The following is a 20,361-nucleotide window of genomic DNA, read 5'->3' as shown; positions in this document are numbered from 1 at the left end:
ATAGATAGATTGTTATATTTTATTGTTATACAATTTGGGTTCTTAGAAGCAAAGCACTGATGTCCGACAGCCAAGCCGGCTTCAGTTTCTCTCGGACAGTGATTTATTGTTTATCGCAACCCTTTTTGTTGATTTAAAGTCTGTTGTCGTAATTGGAGAATCTGCAGTGTATTAAATATGAACATGTTCAGAGCTGTGCACTATTCTAGTGATTTATGGCCAGTTGATCTGAGATGTGATAAAGTTACGTACGATTTTCGTATCGTAATAACATTGATGGAGAACGGAATAGTGGCTTTGACAATAGCTTATACAGGCCGAGAATAGATATTTTGGAAGTAGTGAATATTCGTATGCCTTTGAAGATAAATAGTGGTTTTGTGTATTTAACTTGGTCATATTTAGTTCTTTATTTGTCGTAAGTGTTTCACATATGATCCGCATTTAGTTATGTCTTTATCTTGAACGGAGGCTATAAAAAACGATTTAACGAGAAAGGCTAACTGCCTAGGAAAAGTATTCGTAGGATATAAGTTCTTCATACATAAAACTCGGAACCTAGTGTCCGACCGCAAATGTTATTTCCACAGTAAATCTCTCTTTACTGTAAAAACCTTACTTTATTGCGTGGGTCACGCAAAAAGGTCCGACCGCGGGACACTGCGATGATTTGCGATTTCGACCGAGGAAATGAATCTCTTCGAATAAGTGCCCGATGTATACATGTGTATTTTCCTTGGGTATTGTCGACTTCCGGCACCATGAAGGACATTATGTGAATGATATAGTGCGGTGTATTCGTTTGAAAATTAAGATGGAGTTTTTATGTTGATGAAGTAATGTTGCGTTTGGTGAATAACTGACGAATCTGAGTTAAAATTTTGGATGTGGGTGTGTTGGATTGAAATTGCAAGTGTAGTAGTGTTCTCTTATTACTCTAGATGGATAGAGAAGGGAGAAGCCTCGATTCCAAGTAGTTTTTGCACTCGATACACACAATTACGAGAAAATTATCTTAAAAGCTTGATTTTTTTTACATTAGGTGTATTGCTCTTCGTAATAAATTCCATGATGATTTTGCGACAGAAATAAATAATATAGAGGATATAACATATCCGCATAGAATCACACTCAGGTATTTATCACCATTAATATAATAAGAAATCATTTATTTAATTGAAAATAAATAAATTCTCAATTTTTTAATATAAATGTTGTAAAATAGCTTACAATGTCATAAGTTTACAATGAGATTGTAAATTTCCGAACAAATTCGAAATACACTCAGAAAACTTCAGACCGTTCAAAGAGGCTATTATGTTGTTGTGAAGATGAAGTGATTTCTTTTAAGGGTTCCACACGGCCTTTTCAAGGAAAACGCTAATGCAGGGTCGGAATTAACGAACTTGTCCCCGGCGACGTCTCAATACGTGTCCTTCGAACGAGATACCCGTTGCTTACCTACCTAATAATACCAAAGAATAAAGGTATTTGCCGGAAAAGGATTCTCTGACGGGAAACGAATAATGCGGATGTAATGGACCGGAATATTGACGGAAGCTGTATAAAATCCCTGATAAGTCTCTTCTCTAACTTATTGGTGGAATCAAAAATTTTTGCCTTCCATTTCCAAGGGTGTCAAATTGTAATTTGATGTATGTACACAGTTTTTTGCATTGGTCGCATTTTACTTACAGGTTCAGAGGAGTTTTGGCGGGAGTGTGAGAAGCGAAATTGCTTGGTTTTTTTTGTTTTGCCATCTTGGTGTTCTTTCAAACATGTGGCCATTAAATAGTTTACAAAACCTTGTAAACGGTTAAAATGTATTTAACACGTGTTTTTTAATAAACTTTTAAATTTAACAAGTATAGGCTCACATCTTATGTCCTCGAGTAAACTATTGAGTAAGTATGGAACTCGTTTTTTTAACTTTCTATTTCCGTAGTAATTTTGTACTATGGGTATTTCAAATTTACCTTTGGACATTGACCTTGTGCCAGTTTTATGTTGCACCAAGTCAGTTAATACTCCTACACGTTTTATTTTAGATATGCGGAACAATTTTCTGAATATTTCGAAAGAGTCATCGTTTCAAAAACCCTTTTAACGATCAACCGCGCGATTGTACTCGACACATTTTTCGCGTGTACTCACTCACAGTAAAAGCATTTTAAGTCTCCCACTCTCATATTTATATTGACCAAAATAGAAAGGGATTAAAGCTGTAGCGTGCAGCTATTTTCGGATAATGAAAGCGTGCATTGCAATCTGTATAGTTCATGTCACCAAATGTGGGACTCCGTCGTATTTGGTGATAGCTCGTGTATAAGCTTCGGCGTATTTATTTTGACGCAATGAAATATTCGAAATGCTTTCATATTCAAAATTGGGGATTCACTTAAACATTTTGTGTAAAATTGAGGAATTGACGTTGTTTTAATGCGATTTTATTGTTCAAATTAAATCAGATTAGAAATTATTCGTATGTAAATGTATGTTGTACCGTTTGTCATTAAAAATGAGTCATTATTGCACGTGCATTTTCAAACGTAATTTGAAATAACGCTTGTCATGGAAAAGATAGCCTTTTTTCTGGATTTTGAGCATTTTATTTTTTTCAGTAATAATAATTTAATAATTTCTTTATTTACTACATAAACTCTTAAATCATGACCTAGAATACTATTTACATATTTAACAAACTGAGAGATTACGCAGATGGCATTAACAATATAAAATTAACCAATGATCCTCACACTAGGCATAGCCTGTATCGTGAGGACCAAAATGCGATGTACTATATATATAATTGACCTCAAAACGACATCACTATTATTAATAATTATTACGCTCAAAAACATGCGATACAAGATTTAACATATAAGATAATAAAAAATTTTGAGTAATAAAAATAACACATCAAACAATTACACATATGTGGGGAGCGTAGACATAAACAATTATAAAATAAATTAATAAGAAAAAATAAACAAAAAGATACAAAATTAATAAATCTACTGCTATTTCTTGCTTTTAATTATGTTCTCTGTGTCCATATAGTTCAATGTAAGCAACCATTTTTTCACTAGTGGTTTAGCTTGCCTAACCGTTTTGTGCTTTAGGTTTTCATTACAATGTCTAATAACCGCGTTATAGATATAGATCTTAGCAACATCTTGAAATAGATGTTTTTGGATAGATGGTAATTTTGTAGCTGTCAAAGTTACAGGTAATTTGTAAACCCTGCGTTTAATCAAGGAATCGTACATTCCAGAAGAGAGCACCGCTCTATGTATCAATAAAAATATTTTTAAAATGAATAACTGACGCACGTTGAGAACTTGACTTTCCCTGTAAACGCGTTCTGTAGAGTACCTTCGAGGTTTATTTAGTATCACCTTTAACACTGAACGCTGAGCTCTTTCTAATTCAATTAGCACAGTTTTTGAGGCAGATCCCCAACAGATGATACAGTACATTAATAGGGATTGGCATAGTGCGAAATATACGGACTTGAGAGTATCAAAACTAGCCACGTCACGTAGATTCTTCATGACGTATACACATCTTCTGATTCGACCAGATAACTCCCGAATATGTGTCTTGAAAGACAGCTTTTCATCCACTATGACGCCAAGATACTTTATTTCATTAACTCTTGCAATCTCCTTGCAATCACACGATGGATCAAATCCATCGCAAACGTGTATTTTAATACTCGTAGATGCTGAAGCAGACATTGAGGTTTTGCAAAAACAGATGTACATGTTTTTCCTTGTATTCAGTGTCAAAAGATTACATTGTAGCCATTTCTGTACTTTGGACATTCCCGCCTCAGCAATAGAATGAGCATCATGCCATGTTGATCCGCTAAATATAATTGCTGTGTCATCCGCATAACACAGAATGTCTGCGTTTGTTAAAGAAAGTTCAAAAATATCATTAATATATAATATAAACAAGGTAGGCCCCAGAATACTACCTTGCGGGACACCATATTGGTTAGTCTGTAGTCCACTAATTATAGATCCGACCTTAACACACTGTTTTCGTTCCATTAAATAGCTAGTGAACCAATTTAGAGCGATTCCGCGTATGCCTAAAGTATCTAACTTCTTTAGTAAAATTGGTACGGAGACAGTATCAAATGCCTTTGTTAAATCAAGGAATACGCCAATACAGAATTTTTTCTCACTTAGTTTTGACGACACTACAGTTTTTAATAATGATACAGCATCCTCAGTAGACTTCCCCTTACAAAACCCAAACTGTCTGTCAGAAATGAGATTTCGAGATTTTATGAATTCAGTCAGTCTTATATTTACCAATCCTTCGAGTAACTTGGAAAAAATACACAAGAGTGAAATAGGGCGGTAGTTATCCACTTTATTTTTAGGTCCACTTTTATATATCGGGCAAACTAACGCTGTCTTCCAAGCATCTGGAAAAGTTCCCGCTTCAAAACTACCGTTGAAAATTATAGTTAAGGGCTGAAGCAATTCGTCTTTAATATTTTTGATTAAAGAGTTATTTATTGCATCGATACCTGGTGCTTTATCATTAGAAAGATTTTTAATGAGAGCTTCGACTTCTCTGTGATCTGTAGGGTGCATGAAAAAGGAGTCAGCTGCCGTACGGGAGATTTTTACAGCACTCGCCAATTCGCATTCAGACTTTGACAAATCCTGTAGTATTTTATCTGCCAGTGTTTGTCCAACGGTTGAGAAGTGGGTATTACACATTTCAATGGATTCCGATATATCATGACTGCCTTCCAATGACAATAGTTCAGTGTTTTCAGTTTTAGTTGTCTTCATATTGCATATTGTTTTAATAGTTGTCCAAAGTTTTTTCGGATTCTTTTTAGATTTTTCCAACTCAGCTGTTTCATACTCTGCCTTTAGCTTACGCAACAAAGATATGAAAAAATTTCGATATCGAGTAAAAATAAGCTGTAGATTCTGATTATTTGGATTATTTCGAGCTTGCATATGAAGTTTGTCACGATGGCGCATGCACCGCATAATTCCTGGAGAAATCCAGGGTTTCAAATTATATTTAGAACGAGACACTTTTAGAGTGCGTGAATGCTTTTCGAGAATATCCGATAAAACCTTGGTGAATATGACGGCGTTAACAATATTTCTAATAAACATCACGTGCAACAGGCGTGACTCACACAAGCCGGGTGCGCCGGCCGTGTCGTTCCACTCGTGCAACAGAAGTGACTCATAAGCCAGCTGCGCCGGCTAGTATAAAAAGGCGGTGCGTGCCTTGCGAGAGACATTCGTTGGACTGCGCTTGCCTGGTGCACTTACTATATCCTTGTTACGTTGTGTGATTCAGTGATTGTTGTACGTACTGGTTAAAGTTGGACAAGTGTTAAAGTGAATTGTTAAGATAACATATTGTTGATTAAATCAGGAATCAGAAGTGACATCGTTTTACTTGGTGTTCAACAAGATAATATCTACCCTCAAGCTTACATCAGAAGTGAGATCAGGACTCTACTCTCACTGGCGTGACGTGTTTGAACATGTTCGAAGTACAGCAAAAAAAAAAACATTATGCAGATCAGAATACTAGTAGTGGTACGCCACAAGAACGTGAATGCAGCATACGTAAGTCGTGTAATAACGTCTCTGTTACCTCGATGGAAGATCTGAGCCACGAAGAAATCGTCACATCTTACGTTCTGGCTCATGTTGCCCAGTTCGACTGTCGACGTCATCACATGGCGTTTACTAACGGAAATACAACACTTAACAAGCTATTGCAAGAAATTAAGGCAAGTGCAAATTTCAAGTGAAACTTCGATCGCAATAATGGATCTGTCATGACGAGTGGGTAGTTCCGACACGAATCGTTTTTAAGCCAATGACTACTGCTAGAGTTATATGGCACTAGTACAGTAAACCAGGACATGAGACTGTGAATTGTCGCTGAAATTTTAGAATCTACTCGATTCAATACCAATAACACTACACGTTCGATGACTTCGGGCTCCAGCAAGCAAGCAAACAAGAAAGCAAGCAAGTTTCCGTGGGGAAGAAAAATTGACACATCTGAAGTCGTCGTGACCTGTAAGATAAGACATCCGGTGCGTTCGTGTCTGGCGATGCGGCGGTGTTCGGGTTCCGCTGGCGGATGCAGGTTTTTCCGGTGAAGTGCGTGCTTGTGCGTGCTTGACAAGTGTTCGCGGTTGGCTTCCTCAGTGTGGGAGTAACATCGTGTAAAAGAGGTGGAACCCGTAAAATTGAAGTTTGCATGGTGGTAAAATGTCTTGTGAGTCTGCACAGGTAGCCGGAGGTGAGACTTCCGCGGTCGCGGCCCACCCAGTCCGCGAGAACCGGGCAGATCGCCTCGACGGTACGAAGGATGGCCGACGGGTCCGCCAAACGACGAGATCACGCCTCCAGCACGGACTGCCGATATTGGAGCCCCCGCACTCCGGCTGCACTTGCGCTAGGGTGCGCCGCCTCGTAGGAGACTGTGCTGTGGCAGGTCCAACCAGAGACGTCAACGTGTATTCCAGAGCTTCAGTGTGTTACAGATAAGTGGTTTTGGCTTCCCCTTTATGTTCCATTCAAGGTCAGAATGTAGTCTCAAAAAAAAAAAAAAAAAAACATAGTAATTTATTCAATGGTAAGCGGTTTCATGAACAAGTCACTCTTTGATCTGAAAGTAACTCGGACCAATCATGGCAAGAGCAGTTAGGGGATATTCAACTCGCCCTTAATAGTACACGTTGTCGAGTAACAGGGTTTACTCCAATAGAATAGATGTTTACCGTTCAGGGTAGTTCACTTGAAATATCTAAGTTTCAACAGAGTGATAATCCCTCTAGATTAGATCTTGATTTAGCACGGTCGAAGGCCTGCGAAAACAAAAAAAAAAAAAAAAATGGGCACAAACAGAAGCTTGGTTTAGTCGAGGCAAAGCTAAAGTCAAACTCTTTTCCGCTGGGGGTTTTGTTTTCGTAAATTAGACCGAAAATATAAAGGTCCCTTCAACATTACTGCACCCCGAATCCTGATCACGCAGGAGCAAGTCACCGTCGTCGCCCTAGACACGTCCTTACGGATCCACCAGATCCAATAACTCTTGCATTAGATACCTTCAGCTCTAACACTAGGAGCAGGCTGAGGAACCCCGGTAACCGTACTCATCGAACTCTACAAAGAGGTCGACGTGCAACCTAACCCATGCATCAGCCCACGGAGTTTCTCGCCGGATCTTCTCAGTGGGTCGCGATTCCGATCCGGTAGTAGATTCATTCGCGAAGCAATTGCTCTTGAGTTGTTAGGTCTCCTTTGGAGGCACTCGGGCAGTTGTTAGCAAATCCCACCCCTCTTGGCTGAGCCTTTGCTCGCCCACCCGTCCCGGTGAAGCGGGAAAGGCCTCCGGACCACCAGTAATCTTTCAATCATCTGCAGTTTTGGAAAACGATAGGTATAAGTTGAGACATGTAAATGGTTCTAGTGTACAAAGTTTCCCATGAAAACTTACGCGAAGTACCTCGAGGCCCGTCAGGCCTACTAGAAATTTCTGAAAATTATAGTGACGATGACGTGACGGCGTACACAGATGGGTTAAGTAATCTTGTTCATGAAACTGATCTTAATGATGACGACTCTATCACTGACAATAGAAGCGACATTTTTGTCCGCAAATAGCGATACAGCAAACATAGTCTGCGGGTAGTGATACAATGTCTGTAAGCTCAGGCACCTCAGGTGCAGGTGTTGGAAATGTAGAAAACGATGGTCGGGCTCGCACTATTTCTGAAGAAATTCCGTATAAATGTTCTGGTTTAAGAGATGTTTTAACAAACGCTACCGTACACGCAGATTAAAAAAAAAAAAAAAAAAAAGAGAATTGTATGTGGCTAGAGAGATGTTAATCCGGACTAGCAAAAAAAAAAAAAAGAAAAAAAAAAAAAAAAGAAATTGTAAGTCATTGAAGGGTGTATCCGGTCCAATGACTTGGCTAAAGGGATGTTAATCCGGACTAGCAAAAAAAAAAAAAAAAGAGAAAAAAAAAATGTAGGTCGTTGAAGGGTGTATCCGGTCCAACGACTTGGCTAAAGGGATGTTGATCCGGACTAGCAAAGAATAAAAAAAAAAAAAAAAAAAAAAAAAAAAGAAGAGAAAAAAAAGTGTGAAGTCATTGAAGGGTCTGTCCGGTCCAATGGCTTGGCTATAGGGATTTTCATCCGGACTAGCCACAACAATTAGCTGCAGGGATTGCGATCCGGTCTAGCATTATCCGGTCCAGTTCGAAAAACTGAAGGGATAACAATTCCGATTTAAGTTAAAAGGGACATACTTACATACCTGAAGAGATTTAATTGAACTGGCCCAGGTATGTAAGCAGTCAGTATTTATAGCCAGTATAGGATTTTCTGAAGAATTATGCGAACCGAACCGTATTAGATTGTTAATATCATAGACCACGTTTTAAGTTGCATCCGTTAATGTCAGGATGAACGAATACGCTTATTGTCTACAGAACAACCATAAAAAGGCGCACGAGGACGAGCGCATGTCAGTATGGCCGTGACGGCGTTAACAATATTTCTAATAAACATCACGTGCAACAGGCGTGACTCACACAAGCCGGGTGCGCCGGCCGTGTCGTTCCACTCGTGCAACAGAAGTGACTCATAAGCCAGCTGCGCCGGCTAGTATAAAAAGGCGGTGCGTGCCTTGCGAGAGACATTCGTTGGACTGCGCTTGCCTGGTGCACTTACTATATCCTTGTTACGTTGTGTGATTCAGTGATTGTTGTACGTACTGGTTAAAGTTGGACAAGTGTTAAAGTGAATTGTTAAGATAACATATTGTTGATTAAATCAGGAATCAGAAGTGACATCGTTTTACTTGGTGTTCAACAAGATAATATCTACCCTCAAGCTTACAAATACATCATTTGCTTTGTTAATATCTTTAAAGGAACACAACTCTGACCAATCTACAGATTTGAGCTCTTCCTTAATAGCTACGATATTTCTTTTTAGTATAAATCGATCAGGTTTTTTCACTTTATCCCTGCCTAGGTTTATTCCAATCATTGCCATGTAATGGTCAGTAATCGAACTTTTACACACAACACCAGTAATACAAGTATGATTTATGTCTTTCACATATATGTGCTCAAGGCATGCAGACTCTCGAGTGGGCTTAGTTATTGCTGATAGAAACCCATTTTCTGCCATGAAGGATACGTATTCAAGAGACTGCGCATTCGGTAGGGTATCTAGTATATTGATATTAAGGTCTCCAGCTATGATTATAAGTTGGTTACCTAAGCCTTGTACGCAATTATCTAATGTGGTAAGAAAATTATCCAAGTTTCTATAAGAGGGTGAACGATAGATGCCTAGAACTACTATGGACTCAGATAGTTGAATCTGTAAGCAATCTGCTTCCTCGATTAGAGGTTCCGACACAGTAACATTCCATGAACATTTGACATAAGTGACTACGCCACCATTTTGATTACTGCATTTAGTGGTATGGTAATTTTTTTCAGTATACTGACAAAAATTAATTATTCAAATTTTTTAATGCCTATCCAGCCGCACATTTTTCTAATACATCGACGGGAGCGAGACATAAAAAAAACTTGTGGCACTCGGGAACTGCCGCGGTAAAGCTATTGCATAGCATTTTTTATCAACTTATGCAATTATAATTAGACAATGATAATTTAATATTAAAACAATAACAAAACAAGACCACGCTATATTAAACATTAATAAAAGCAAAACATTAACTGTCCCCTTCACACTCATAAGCTAGACCGCGCGAGAGAGAGATGGGCAGACTTTTCATGATGCGCATGCAGTGTGACGTCACGCCCCGCGCTTATTCACAAACACTACACAAGCGCAACGTGTGAATGTGTTGAACGCGAGCTACATGGTAGGCGGAGTGAGGGATGTAAGGTTTCGTTACGGAATTTCAGGATTCGGTCGCCGCGCTCAAGGCCCGCGATAAAATCTATGCGATAGCTTAAAAATTGAGGTACAAACCTAGCGAGAAGCAATGCATCGAGTTGCTGCGGTTGTCGCGCGTCGACAACGATGACGTGGGGCACGCGCGTGTCGTTGTCGCGACGTAGCGCGTCGAGTGTTTCTCTGGCGCACCGTAGGGACCGCGCCTCGCCGCCTGCCCGCTCCACCGCCGAGCACGCTGCGGCGCACACGCGTGACGTGCGCTCGGGGAACACGCATAGCAACTGTTAAACAGAAAATCAATACATAACAATCATCAACCTAGAAGTCGTCTTAAAGGATAAGACGGCCGGTGCATTCGTATCGAGTTTTGACGTGACAACATCTTATAATTCGATGGAGCCGGCTGCACGCACGAAAAAACATGACTCATTGAGGCGTTACATTTAAGGCTTGAAGTGCAAGCGAGAGCGCGCAACGAGCGACAAAGAGGCACAATTGGCCTCCGCGTACGGCAGCGTTCGACATCTATCTCTCTCCTATTTGAGTGAGCGATGCATCCGCGTGAACAGCTGCTATACAATAATACATTTACATGTTTTCGTCAAGTATGAAGTTCAGTGAAAAGTGAATGTGGTGTCAATTGTTTATAGCAACGATAATTGCAATAATTGAAAATTGAAACCATTCCATCAGTATTTTCTAATGACACGTTCAACTAATGTCACGTTCAACTATCGTCAGTAAACCGACTTTACAGACAACTGATTTTTTAATATTTTTTTATTGCAAGAGATCCTACCAGTAATTACGCAAATTATAATTTTGCGGGTTTGATTTTTATTACATGACTAGTTGACCTGGCAGACTTCGTAGTACCTCAATCGATAAATAAAATACCTAAGCTTTTGTATAAAATAAACTTAAAACAAACAGAAGGAATCCGTCCGACGGGGGACACATCAAAGGAAAAACAAAATTTTTTTTTGTATTTAATTCCGAGCATTTTCATATTTATCTACCTTTTAAACCTTCTCTGGACTTCCACAAATAATTCAAGACCAAAATTAGCCAAATCGGTTCAGCCGTTTTCGGGTTTTAGCGAGACTAACGAACAGCAATTCATTTTTATATATAGAGATGTTATTCCTTCATCGTGGAAGTTAATCGTGAGCATTTCTCAAGTACGTATTTCATTGGAAAAAATGGTACCCGGCGCCTGCGGGATTCGGACTGTGCCGGTGTTCGATTACCATTAAGAAATATCCATTAATAGCTTCCACAGTGTAAGAACACATAGTGCAATAAAAATCGAACCCGTAAAGACTACAATTTGCCTAATTACGGATAGGGAGAGCGTTTTGTGAGCCCTTCTAACCACTACTAAACTACCACTTCAACTGTGAAGCAGTGAGTCCACACGGGTAGGCACCACCACCCTGCCTATTTCTGCCGTGAAGCAGTAATACGTTTCGATTTGGAAGGGTAGGGCAGCCGTTGTAACTATACTGAGACCTTAGAACTTATATCTTAAGGTGGGTAACGCATTTAGGTTGTTGATGTCTATGGGCTCCAGTAACCATTTAACACCAGGTGGGCTGTGAGCTCGTCTAATTAATAAAAAATATATATTTCGTTACACTTAAAATAAAAAATTAAAATTACCGTTTTCGTGCACGATGATGAATTAAGAACAACTTACCTCTAAAGGTTCCGGCGGTGAGTAGATTAACGCGGTTGGGATGTTTGCTGGCGGCGGTGATCTGTTCTGCAAATATATCAATATAATTTGTAACATCCAACAACATACTTGCTACATACTATTATATTTATTTGTAACAAAAACTTATATTTAAAATATATTGCTTTAAAACAGTCAATTTTTATAGTTGACGATTTAAAACCATTGATTTATAAAAATCGAATGCAAAGTATACTAGACTAAATCTAGATCCGACTGAAATTTATTGGACAATCCTAAAAATCTGTTTAATTATAATTTTTTTCTTCATTATGCTCTGTGATCTATGCGAGTATTTTAATGTGAGTTCGTCCACATAATCAGTGTACCTATTAACATATAGCGTTGTTTGTCGTGTTGAATATGTGGGACAGCTGTCAAACACTTCCTGAGACTTGGACTGATTGTGAATAGTGTGTTCGTTTTACCTCTATGAGATACGAATATCAATTAACACTAGTTGAGCCGTCGTCTGACGGTTCGTCTGTGAAATAATATCATAAAAGTGTTAGTTTGTATGTCTGTTTGTGTTTGTACTTAATTAAATGTTTTTACATTTAATCACGCAAAAAGTCTGAAGGAATTTCGATGGAAATTTGTAAAAACTTAGTTTAGTGACACACGCCACTCTTAATTCTGAGAAAATTTAATGTATTAAATTTTTCTTACTCATAAATTTAACAATTAAATATTTAAGCTCTAAATAAATAATAATTAAAAAACTCTACACCCAAAACATTAAATCCATTTAGTATTTTACTAACTACTAAATTTACTACATTAATTACAATTTGATACGCTAGAAACAACTTTAAGTTTGAAGTAGAAAGCCACAATAATGATCAAAACCTTCTCGCAATTTCACAGCTTCAATAAAAACGCTCTTTAAAATTTATTACTGGAAGAGTTAAACAGAATTTTCTTAGTAAAAAATCAATTTTTAACTTCTATCAACTTATCTATTACCTTCTATCAGCTTAGTCTTTAATACACCTCCGACGTTATGTTTATGTTGTTTTGATCCTTATATTTTATTGAGGCCATCGCATGTAGCAGAGATGCGAATGTTGCGATGGATGTCTGGAGTAACAATAATGGATAGAATACGGAATGAATATGTTAGAGGAAGTCTAAAAGTGGCACCTGTGACAGAGAAGCTGAGAAGTGCGCGTTTGGGATGGTATGGACATGTGATGAGACGAAATGAAAATGAGGTTGATAAAAGAATGTTAACTATGAATGTGGAAGGATATAGAGGAAGAGGTAGACCTAAGAAGAAATGGATGGATTGCGTGAATGACGATATGGGTAAGAAAGGAGTGAGCGAAGAAATGGTATATGATAGAAGAGTATGGAAGGAGAAAACATGTTGCGCCGACCCCAGGTGACTGGGACAAGGGTAGGATAATGATGATGATGATGATGATCCCTATATTTTATGAGTATTCTTTATGTTTTTATCTTAACATTCTTAACAGTTTTTGTTTCTGTAATAATTTAAGCAATTTCAAAATATAATCAAATGAATGTGAATGGCAAATGAACACCCTGTTCGTAAATTTATTCGCCGTCAAAATTTTCCCCGAGCGCCGGTAGGTAATTTGATTGACATTTGATGGAATGTTCTATAAAAGTAGCGTGGAATACGAAACGTGAAGTTTACCGTTCATTTTTATGTTATTGAGAAGGGCTGCCACGGTTATAAAGAAGATTGGAAGCGGTGAACGTTTGTTTATTATTATTTTAGGTGTATAAATAAATGTATATAAACCTGAAGAATGTTTAAATTTATTTTAGATTTTTAAATAAAAAAATAAAGAGGTAATTTATAAAAAAATACGAGCTTACTTCAGATGCAATATAGTGCGGGAGATGTTCCTATTGATATTGTATTTTATATTAAATCTTAATCCAGTCATAAACTACCAGCCAGTGTATGTCCATTTATATTGGGAAAGTGTACCTCTTAGAGAATATTATTGATGTATTAATGTCATGTAGTAGTTCTAGCTAATGGAATAGTTAGGTCGAATGTACCCTAAAATAGTTTGAATTCTGAGAAATATTTACATTGAAAATTTGTTACTTTTCCAATTTACAAAAAGTCAAATCAAAATAATTTAACATAACTCAACCCACACAGTAGAACAGATCTTCCAACGCGCTTGAAGGAGGCACAGTCCCCAAGATCCTGGCTACGTTGCCTCGTTGGACAGCCAGACTCACTCTCTGTGCAAAGTACCAGCCAGCCTTAGCATCATGTGTAACCTCCTTCAAACGTTTGGAGATTTCTGTTAAAAATTTCTTTGCTTCAGGGCCCCAAGGGCCCATCGTCTCAACCGCGAAAGGCAAAAAAGAATAAGAAGACCCCAAACCCGAATACTTCCGCTTTTTTGTAATTTCTGCTGAAGCTGCAGCTGAACCGCATATATGTATGTATTATTTCTCAGAAATAATACATACATATATGTATACTACCCGCTTCTGCTGACCACACAATCTAAAGTGTAGTTTGTCCACACGGGTGGAGCGCTGTGGGGAATGTTGGTCTTTATATAAATATAGCAAATCGTATTTTTTTCGATTATCGCAACTCGTATGAATAATTGTAACGTGAAAGTATCACGGCTTAATTTCGCATTTTTTATTGTCATTATATCATTTCTGGTTCGAATACTTTACACTTTTTGACCTTTGTCAGGGACGACTAATGTTTTATTCGTTGACATTTTAATATCTTGTTATATCTATTTTTTTTCTCTGTCAAATTTTTTTGGATTTTTATGTTTCGTTTCACTCAGAACGAACTAGCCGTGTCCTGAGGTCTGGCAGTTTGTTTGACTTGAGTTTTTATCTTCACGATTCTTATCCTCTTTGATTCTAGATGTTAGATGTTATACTCAGTTGTTCTTGGCAGAGCAGTCTTGATTATAGTATCCTTGTTTATTAAATAAAGCCTTGACAGATGTTCTACATAGTTCACGAGCTGAGGTTTGGCGCACCCACTCGTTAAGTGGGGTTCTTAAAGATTGTTTATTTCAATGGCCTCGGGCACCTTAGTGTTTCTTTTTACCATCGTTTGTTTTCTTTGTCGCGTAGTTGGATTTTCTCAAATCTCATAAAATGGCTTGGAAAATTTATTAATTACATTACGGATTCAATTAGTTTTTTAAGTACATCTATCAAAGAAAACACGTTAAATTGTCTCTCAAGTTCATGGTTAGGAATCTGTAAGGCCTCTCATTAGTTTCAGAAAGCCTTTAGGCGTTTTTCAAGTATCGTAACAAGATGATCCACTTCACTCGGTTCAATTTTGAAAGCTAGATAGAGAAGGGTTTATCCCGTTTTTCATATAGTTCGAAGACTTTACGATGTTATTACAAGAGTAATTTTTCAAGAGAATGTACGTAGGCAAATCCGAAACAACGAAATTCGAGAAAATGTGAGAAAAAGAGCCTTGCTACTAATTAGGCTTGATATTCTAAATTCGAAAAAAAAAACCAGACAATATTAGTTACTATTACAAAAATAATGACATGCTATGGCAAAATTAAGGGCATGTCGCAAAAAACAATAATCTGCAATTTTTTATGAAAATGTATTTAAATTTTACGTTTTTATTCCACAACAATTTAAACTGTTCTAAATGCTGCTCAAGAAACAAAAGTAGGAGTAATTTAATAGCGTCTAAGTAAGAAAATACCTCGATCTAGTACTCGTGTACTTAAGAAAGGTCATTGAACGAATCAGTGAATTATTCCTTTGCTTTATACCCTGATTAGCTCACGGCCGAACTGGTATTGAATTATATTATTAGCGGATCTCATTGACACGTATTTCGAGTGGCCCAAACCAACTTGAAATCCGGGATCGAAGGCTCAATTATATTGAAAAACGACTGGGCAACTAATTGCAACGCACGATTGCTTTTCCGTAGAAATAGGCACGATAACTGTACCTATCTCTACGCCCTACTACCGATTGGAGATCGCAGTCATCGAACTACCCTCTGATTCTCTTAGTCGTCTTTCACGAGACCAACGAAAGCAATATACGGCAGGCAGCCGCTTGGTTCTATCTCTGGCATTACTGATGTCCACGAGCGACTGTAACCACTCACCATCATGTGGGTCGTATGCTCGTCTAGCTACAGGAGCAATAGAAAAAATACGACGATGCTATTTTCTCAGGTCAAAGAGCCAAAAGTGGTAATTAACGTTTAGTGCGTCATGTGTCATGACCTTTCCCATTTTTCCTTTACTAATTTGTAACAGATAAATCCTTATCAAAGCGACCGACACAGATCCTGCAATTTCACCAACCCCATAAAACAATTAGACGATCATAAACTGGGCTTTACCCTATTTCTCGTAAGAAATCCTTTGAGAAATAAACCAGAAGCGGTTGTATTCCGCGCGCGAGCCTTCGCGTGAGGAACGCGGAATGAGGCCTCATTACCCGCTAGTCGGAAATCTCCAAGGAAAGAAAACGTTATTAGAAATCTGATGCAATTACGAAATTATAATTTCTGTTATGAACGAAATTAAGTATTAGCTGGGAGACAACGCTATTTGATTTCATGATTTACTCGCGATTAAAGACTTAAATCGTGAGTATAAAAGAATCACTCAGTTAGGTATACCTACATTAAAACAGAAGGTCACAGAATAAACCCGAGTGCCCAGTCACATTGTACCGTTATCATCCGACTTCATAGTCGTCAGAACGTCTAAGTTGCGACTAACTTAAAGACGTGAGGGTAAAGGGTCAAACGTTTAAAGGTTGCTTTTAAATTGCAAGCCTCGTTCGAGACAGAAATAGGCCCGATTGTGGTAGTTTCTTGAATGATTTTCTTACGATTTTTATATTTTTCAAATATTAGAATATAGAGAGAGAAATAGGTACAGATTGCTGTAGAAATACTGACTTACAATACCAATATTATACGCACTACCAATAAATAATAGTATATATATTAGTTTTCTACTAGACTTCTTTATGAAAAAATAGTGTACTAGGATTTTTTTCTCTGTTTTTCAGCTGATTTTCAAATTTTTTTTGTAACGAAAAAATTCGACTAGTTTTTTTTATTGTGTTGTGTTATCTCAGAATTTTTCAATAGGTGAATCAATTTGATGATTCTCTTTTCACTTGAAAGACGGGGTTTATCAAGTTAAAATAATACTTTAATATTATGAAGATATGACTAGGAATTAATATTTAATTGACTCGACTACATTGTTGATATTCTCATTTTATTTGTAGCAATCGGTTTTCATTTTTGTTCAAATTTCGTAATATTCTATGTAGTTTGAACTGTGGTCGAGTTTCTAGCATTGTACAAACACTATGTAGCTAATTTAAATAATAATCGTCCATTGTTTTCTTTTGTTCGGTCACACGACAGTTCATCATTAATATAAAAATGCTATGTATAATATTATATATTCGGAGTGGCTTTAACGTAAGTGTGACATGGGTTTATTATTGCTGGCGTAAGGGTTGTTTGGGGTTAGTACTCTGCACTAAGGTTTAGGGATGAAAATCCGATTTGTGAAATTTTGCCCATAGAGATTATTCTTTTGCTTTTCGCTATAATGTCGGATAAAATATTACATACAGTTAAGGATTATATTCGTGAGGTGTTTCGACATTCGTCGTGTGATTGTTGTTTCACAATGGCCGTTAATGATGAATTTCGGACTCCGGATTGAAATCAGAGCGCGGCTGTCACGCCCTTCAAGTTATAACGCCCGATTGTTTCGAAATAGGCAGGATGGTAGCAACTACCAGTGCTAGCTAACAATAGGTCCTAATACCAGCAGTACATTTCTATAATAACCTAATGAGCTTCGCCGGATCTTCTCCGTGGGTCGCGATTCAGAACCGGTGGAAGATTCTGCGAAGATTCTTGCTAGGGCTAGTGTTAGCAAACTCTCTCAGGTTAAACACGTGAGCTCGCCTATCCATCCGCGAGAAGCTGAAATAGCCCCTTAGTCTTCCAGCGTATAGGTAGAGAAAAAAGAAAAAAAGCTAGTATAATACGCAGAGTACGCCGCTGTTCATTCTATGGTTAGTCCTATAGTCGTCTTCAATCCGATTTGAAGAACAAGATGAGCGATATTACAATACATTTGAGACTACGTCCAAATCTTGCAAGATGGGCGACGTAATTAACTTATTTATCTCCAATACCCAAGAAAAATATAGCCGACCGTACATCGTCTACATCAATAAGAATAGAATAGATATAGACACATATACCTAGTCAGGTCATAAATTCTGTCACATGTTTAATGTAAAATAATTGAAACAAGTTTATTCATTATGTAACCATTCATATACCAAAATGAACTTAACAAAACATAGATTCTTATGACACTAAAGTTTATTCAAAATGACCTCCGTGATTTTGAATACAAGCCTTCAATCTGCGCGGCCAGTCGTCTATCGCAGCACGAACGAGGTCCATGTCAATATCGGCGGCTGCCTTAATCAAGGATGTCTTGAGTGACTCCAAATTGGGATGAGGCTTTGAGCACGCCTTTTCCTCCAAGTGTTGCCATATCTTGTAATCTAACGGATTCAAATCTGGACTGGAGGAGGACCAGTCTTCGTGCCGGATGAAGTCGATTTCATGCGCCGCCAGCCAGTCTTGTGTGCTCTTCGCTCTATGAGCTGGCGCCGAATCTTGTTGGAATACCCAATGCCCGTTATTGAACATGGTATGAGAAACAGGTTCCAAAAGGTTCGTCAGGACTGTATTTTGATACACAACTGCATTCGTTTTTACACCTTTCTCACAAAAATGTACCTCTGTTAAGCCCCAATAAGAAACTCCCAACCATACCATGAGCGAGGATGGAAAATGACCTCGTTGGACACGCGGAATACGGTTGCTCGCTTCTTCACTACTGTGTGCGTACACCTTATCATTTTGTTGGTTGTAGCTCTCTTCTACGGTAAAAATTTTTTCATCCGAAAAAAGAATTTCCCGATATTTTTTTTGCGCGTACCGCTTCAACAAAGCGCGGCATCTCTTCAGTCTCAGGTCCATTACACGAGTATTCAAACGATGTCCTGTTTTTCTTCGATATGCCCGAAGCCCTAAGTCTTCATTTAACACCCTTTTCACCGTGGTTCTGCTTAACCCCATCTGAAGGGCCAACAGTTTCTGCTTACGTTTGGGATTTCTTTGAATTCGCGCCTTCACAGCTTTTATCACTGCTGGAGTCCTAACAGACCGAGCGTGACCACTTCTTGACCTGTCATCTATACTAGAGTCTTCATTGTATCGTTTGATGGTACGATAAACGAATCTTTTGGTTACATTCAAATTTTTCAGTATGTTAAAAATTTGAATTGGCGCGTAACCGCAACGATGCAACGCAATAACTGCAACACGGTCTTCTTTAAGCGTCCACTCCATATTTAAAAATGAGTAAAATTCTAAAAGTATATACATTTTTATTTTCATGAATGATTCGAAATTCGAATTCAATAAACTTTTTTGTGGCCAGCATTCTAAAAGAAAAGTTTTTACTGTGTGACAATACTTATGACCTGACTAGTTATATTATGATAATATAGTCTAATATCGCTCCTCTATTTTGTTGTTTTTTTTTTCTTTAATTGATTTTTTTCTATCTTCACTAACGGTCCAATACGTTTTAATTAGATATAATTGAACTCGCCAAATTATATCGATTATACATAAGAATCCGATAATACACACTAATGTAAACCAACGGCCGTCTGGTGTAGTGGTAAGTGACATGGTCACTACATAAGGGGGTCGCGGTTTCGAATCCCGCCAAGGGAAGATATTTGTATGATAAATATAAATGTCTTTTCCAGGGTTATGTATGTATATTAAAAATATATGTATGTGTATAATAAAAATCTTACATTTATTTCCGTTATCTGGTACCTGTAACACAAGTTCTTTACGAACTTATCACGGGACCAGTTAACGTAGCGTGATTGTTAGTAAATATAAAAAAAAAAAAATCTAAGTGTTACATTATTTTATATTTAAATCGATTTTTTTTTCTATTTTAGTTATTAAATGCATTAAACGCATAAGTCTTAAAATATCTTCGTGGCTTTATGTTAAATGATATATTCTCTAAAATATATTTATTGAAACTGAAGTCAATTTAAAAACTTAATGCAGGGTCCATGTCGTCGAATATATCACTAAAGCCTTAAATCCCACGAAATGAAAGCTTATACAAGATATTGTTGAAGTAACCAAGTTTAAGTGCATTACCGCTCAGCTCTTCTGCGCCGTAGTTGCTCAGAGCAAACATATAATTTTACACTTACGTAGCCTTTTTTTACCTTAAAAGGGTTTTATATTTTTATTTTAAGATAGCACAGGGAATCTTGTTAAAGGATCAATAATAATTGGTATATCAAAAATATTTCTTAAGGGATTTCTTTTAAACACGGATTTATTTTAATAGTTATATAGCATCGAATAAATTTTTATGATCTCTATTGATAGCCTTATTTACTGTGATTAAATTGTTTTAATGTAGTTATGTAAACCCATCATTTTCCATTTGAAATTGCAGTAAGTCTGATTTTTTTAACGTAAGCCAAAGAAATATAAAAAAATAAATATGTTACTTTCTGACACACACACTAACCTACTGAG

General features: G+C 37.5%; 1 protein-coding gene and 1 long non-coding RNA gene across 12 annotated transcripts in view; one reads left to right on the top strand and one right to left on the bottom strand.

Annotated features, from left to right (window-relative positions):
• Positions 1–20,361, bottom strand: part of Pde8 (phosphodiesterase 8) — a 257,748-nt gene that overhangs the window by 57,270 nt on the left and 180,117 nt on the right. For all 11 annotated transcript variants that reach the window (XM_089735322.1, XM_089735321.1, XM_028188434.2 and 8 more), the window contains 2 exons: positions 11,661–11,726; positions 10,037–10,242 (listed from right to left, as the gene is read on the bottom strand). In XM_089735322.1, the coding sequence (XP_089591448.1) occupies positions 10,037–10,242; positions 11,661–11,726 (272 nt within the window). The remainder of the gene's footprint in view (positions 1–10,036; positions 10,243–11,660; positions 11,727–20,361) is intronic.
• On the top strand, positions 5,133–8,867 carry LOC149500866 (uncharacterized). Its single transcript, XR_016324739.1, has 2 exons — positions 5,133–6,232; positions 6,300–8,867. It is a non-coding gene; the product is annotated as an uncharacterized LOC149500866 (long non-coding RNA).

This window comes from Bombyx mandarina, chromosome 19 (genome assembly GCF_030267445.1).
Source record: "Bombyx mandarina strain Sakado chromosome 19, ASM3026744v2".
NCBI classification, from domain to species: Eukaryota; Metazoa; Arthropoda; class Insecta; order Lepidoptera; family Bombycidae; genus Bombyx; species Bombyx mandarina.
The sequence above is the reverse complement of the archived record's forward strand: the minus strand, read 5'-3'. Positions and strand labels throughout refer to the sequence as shown.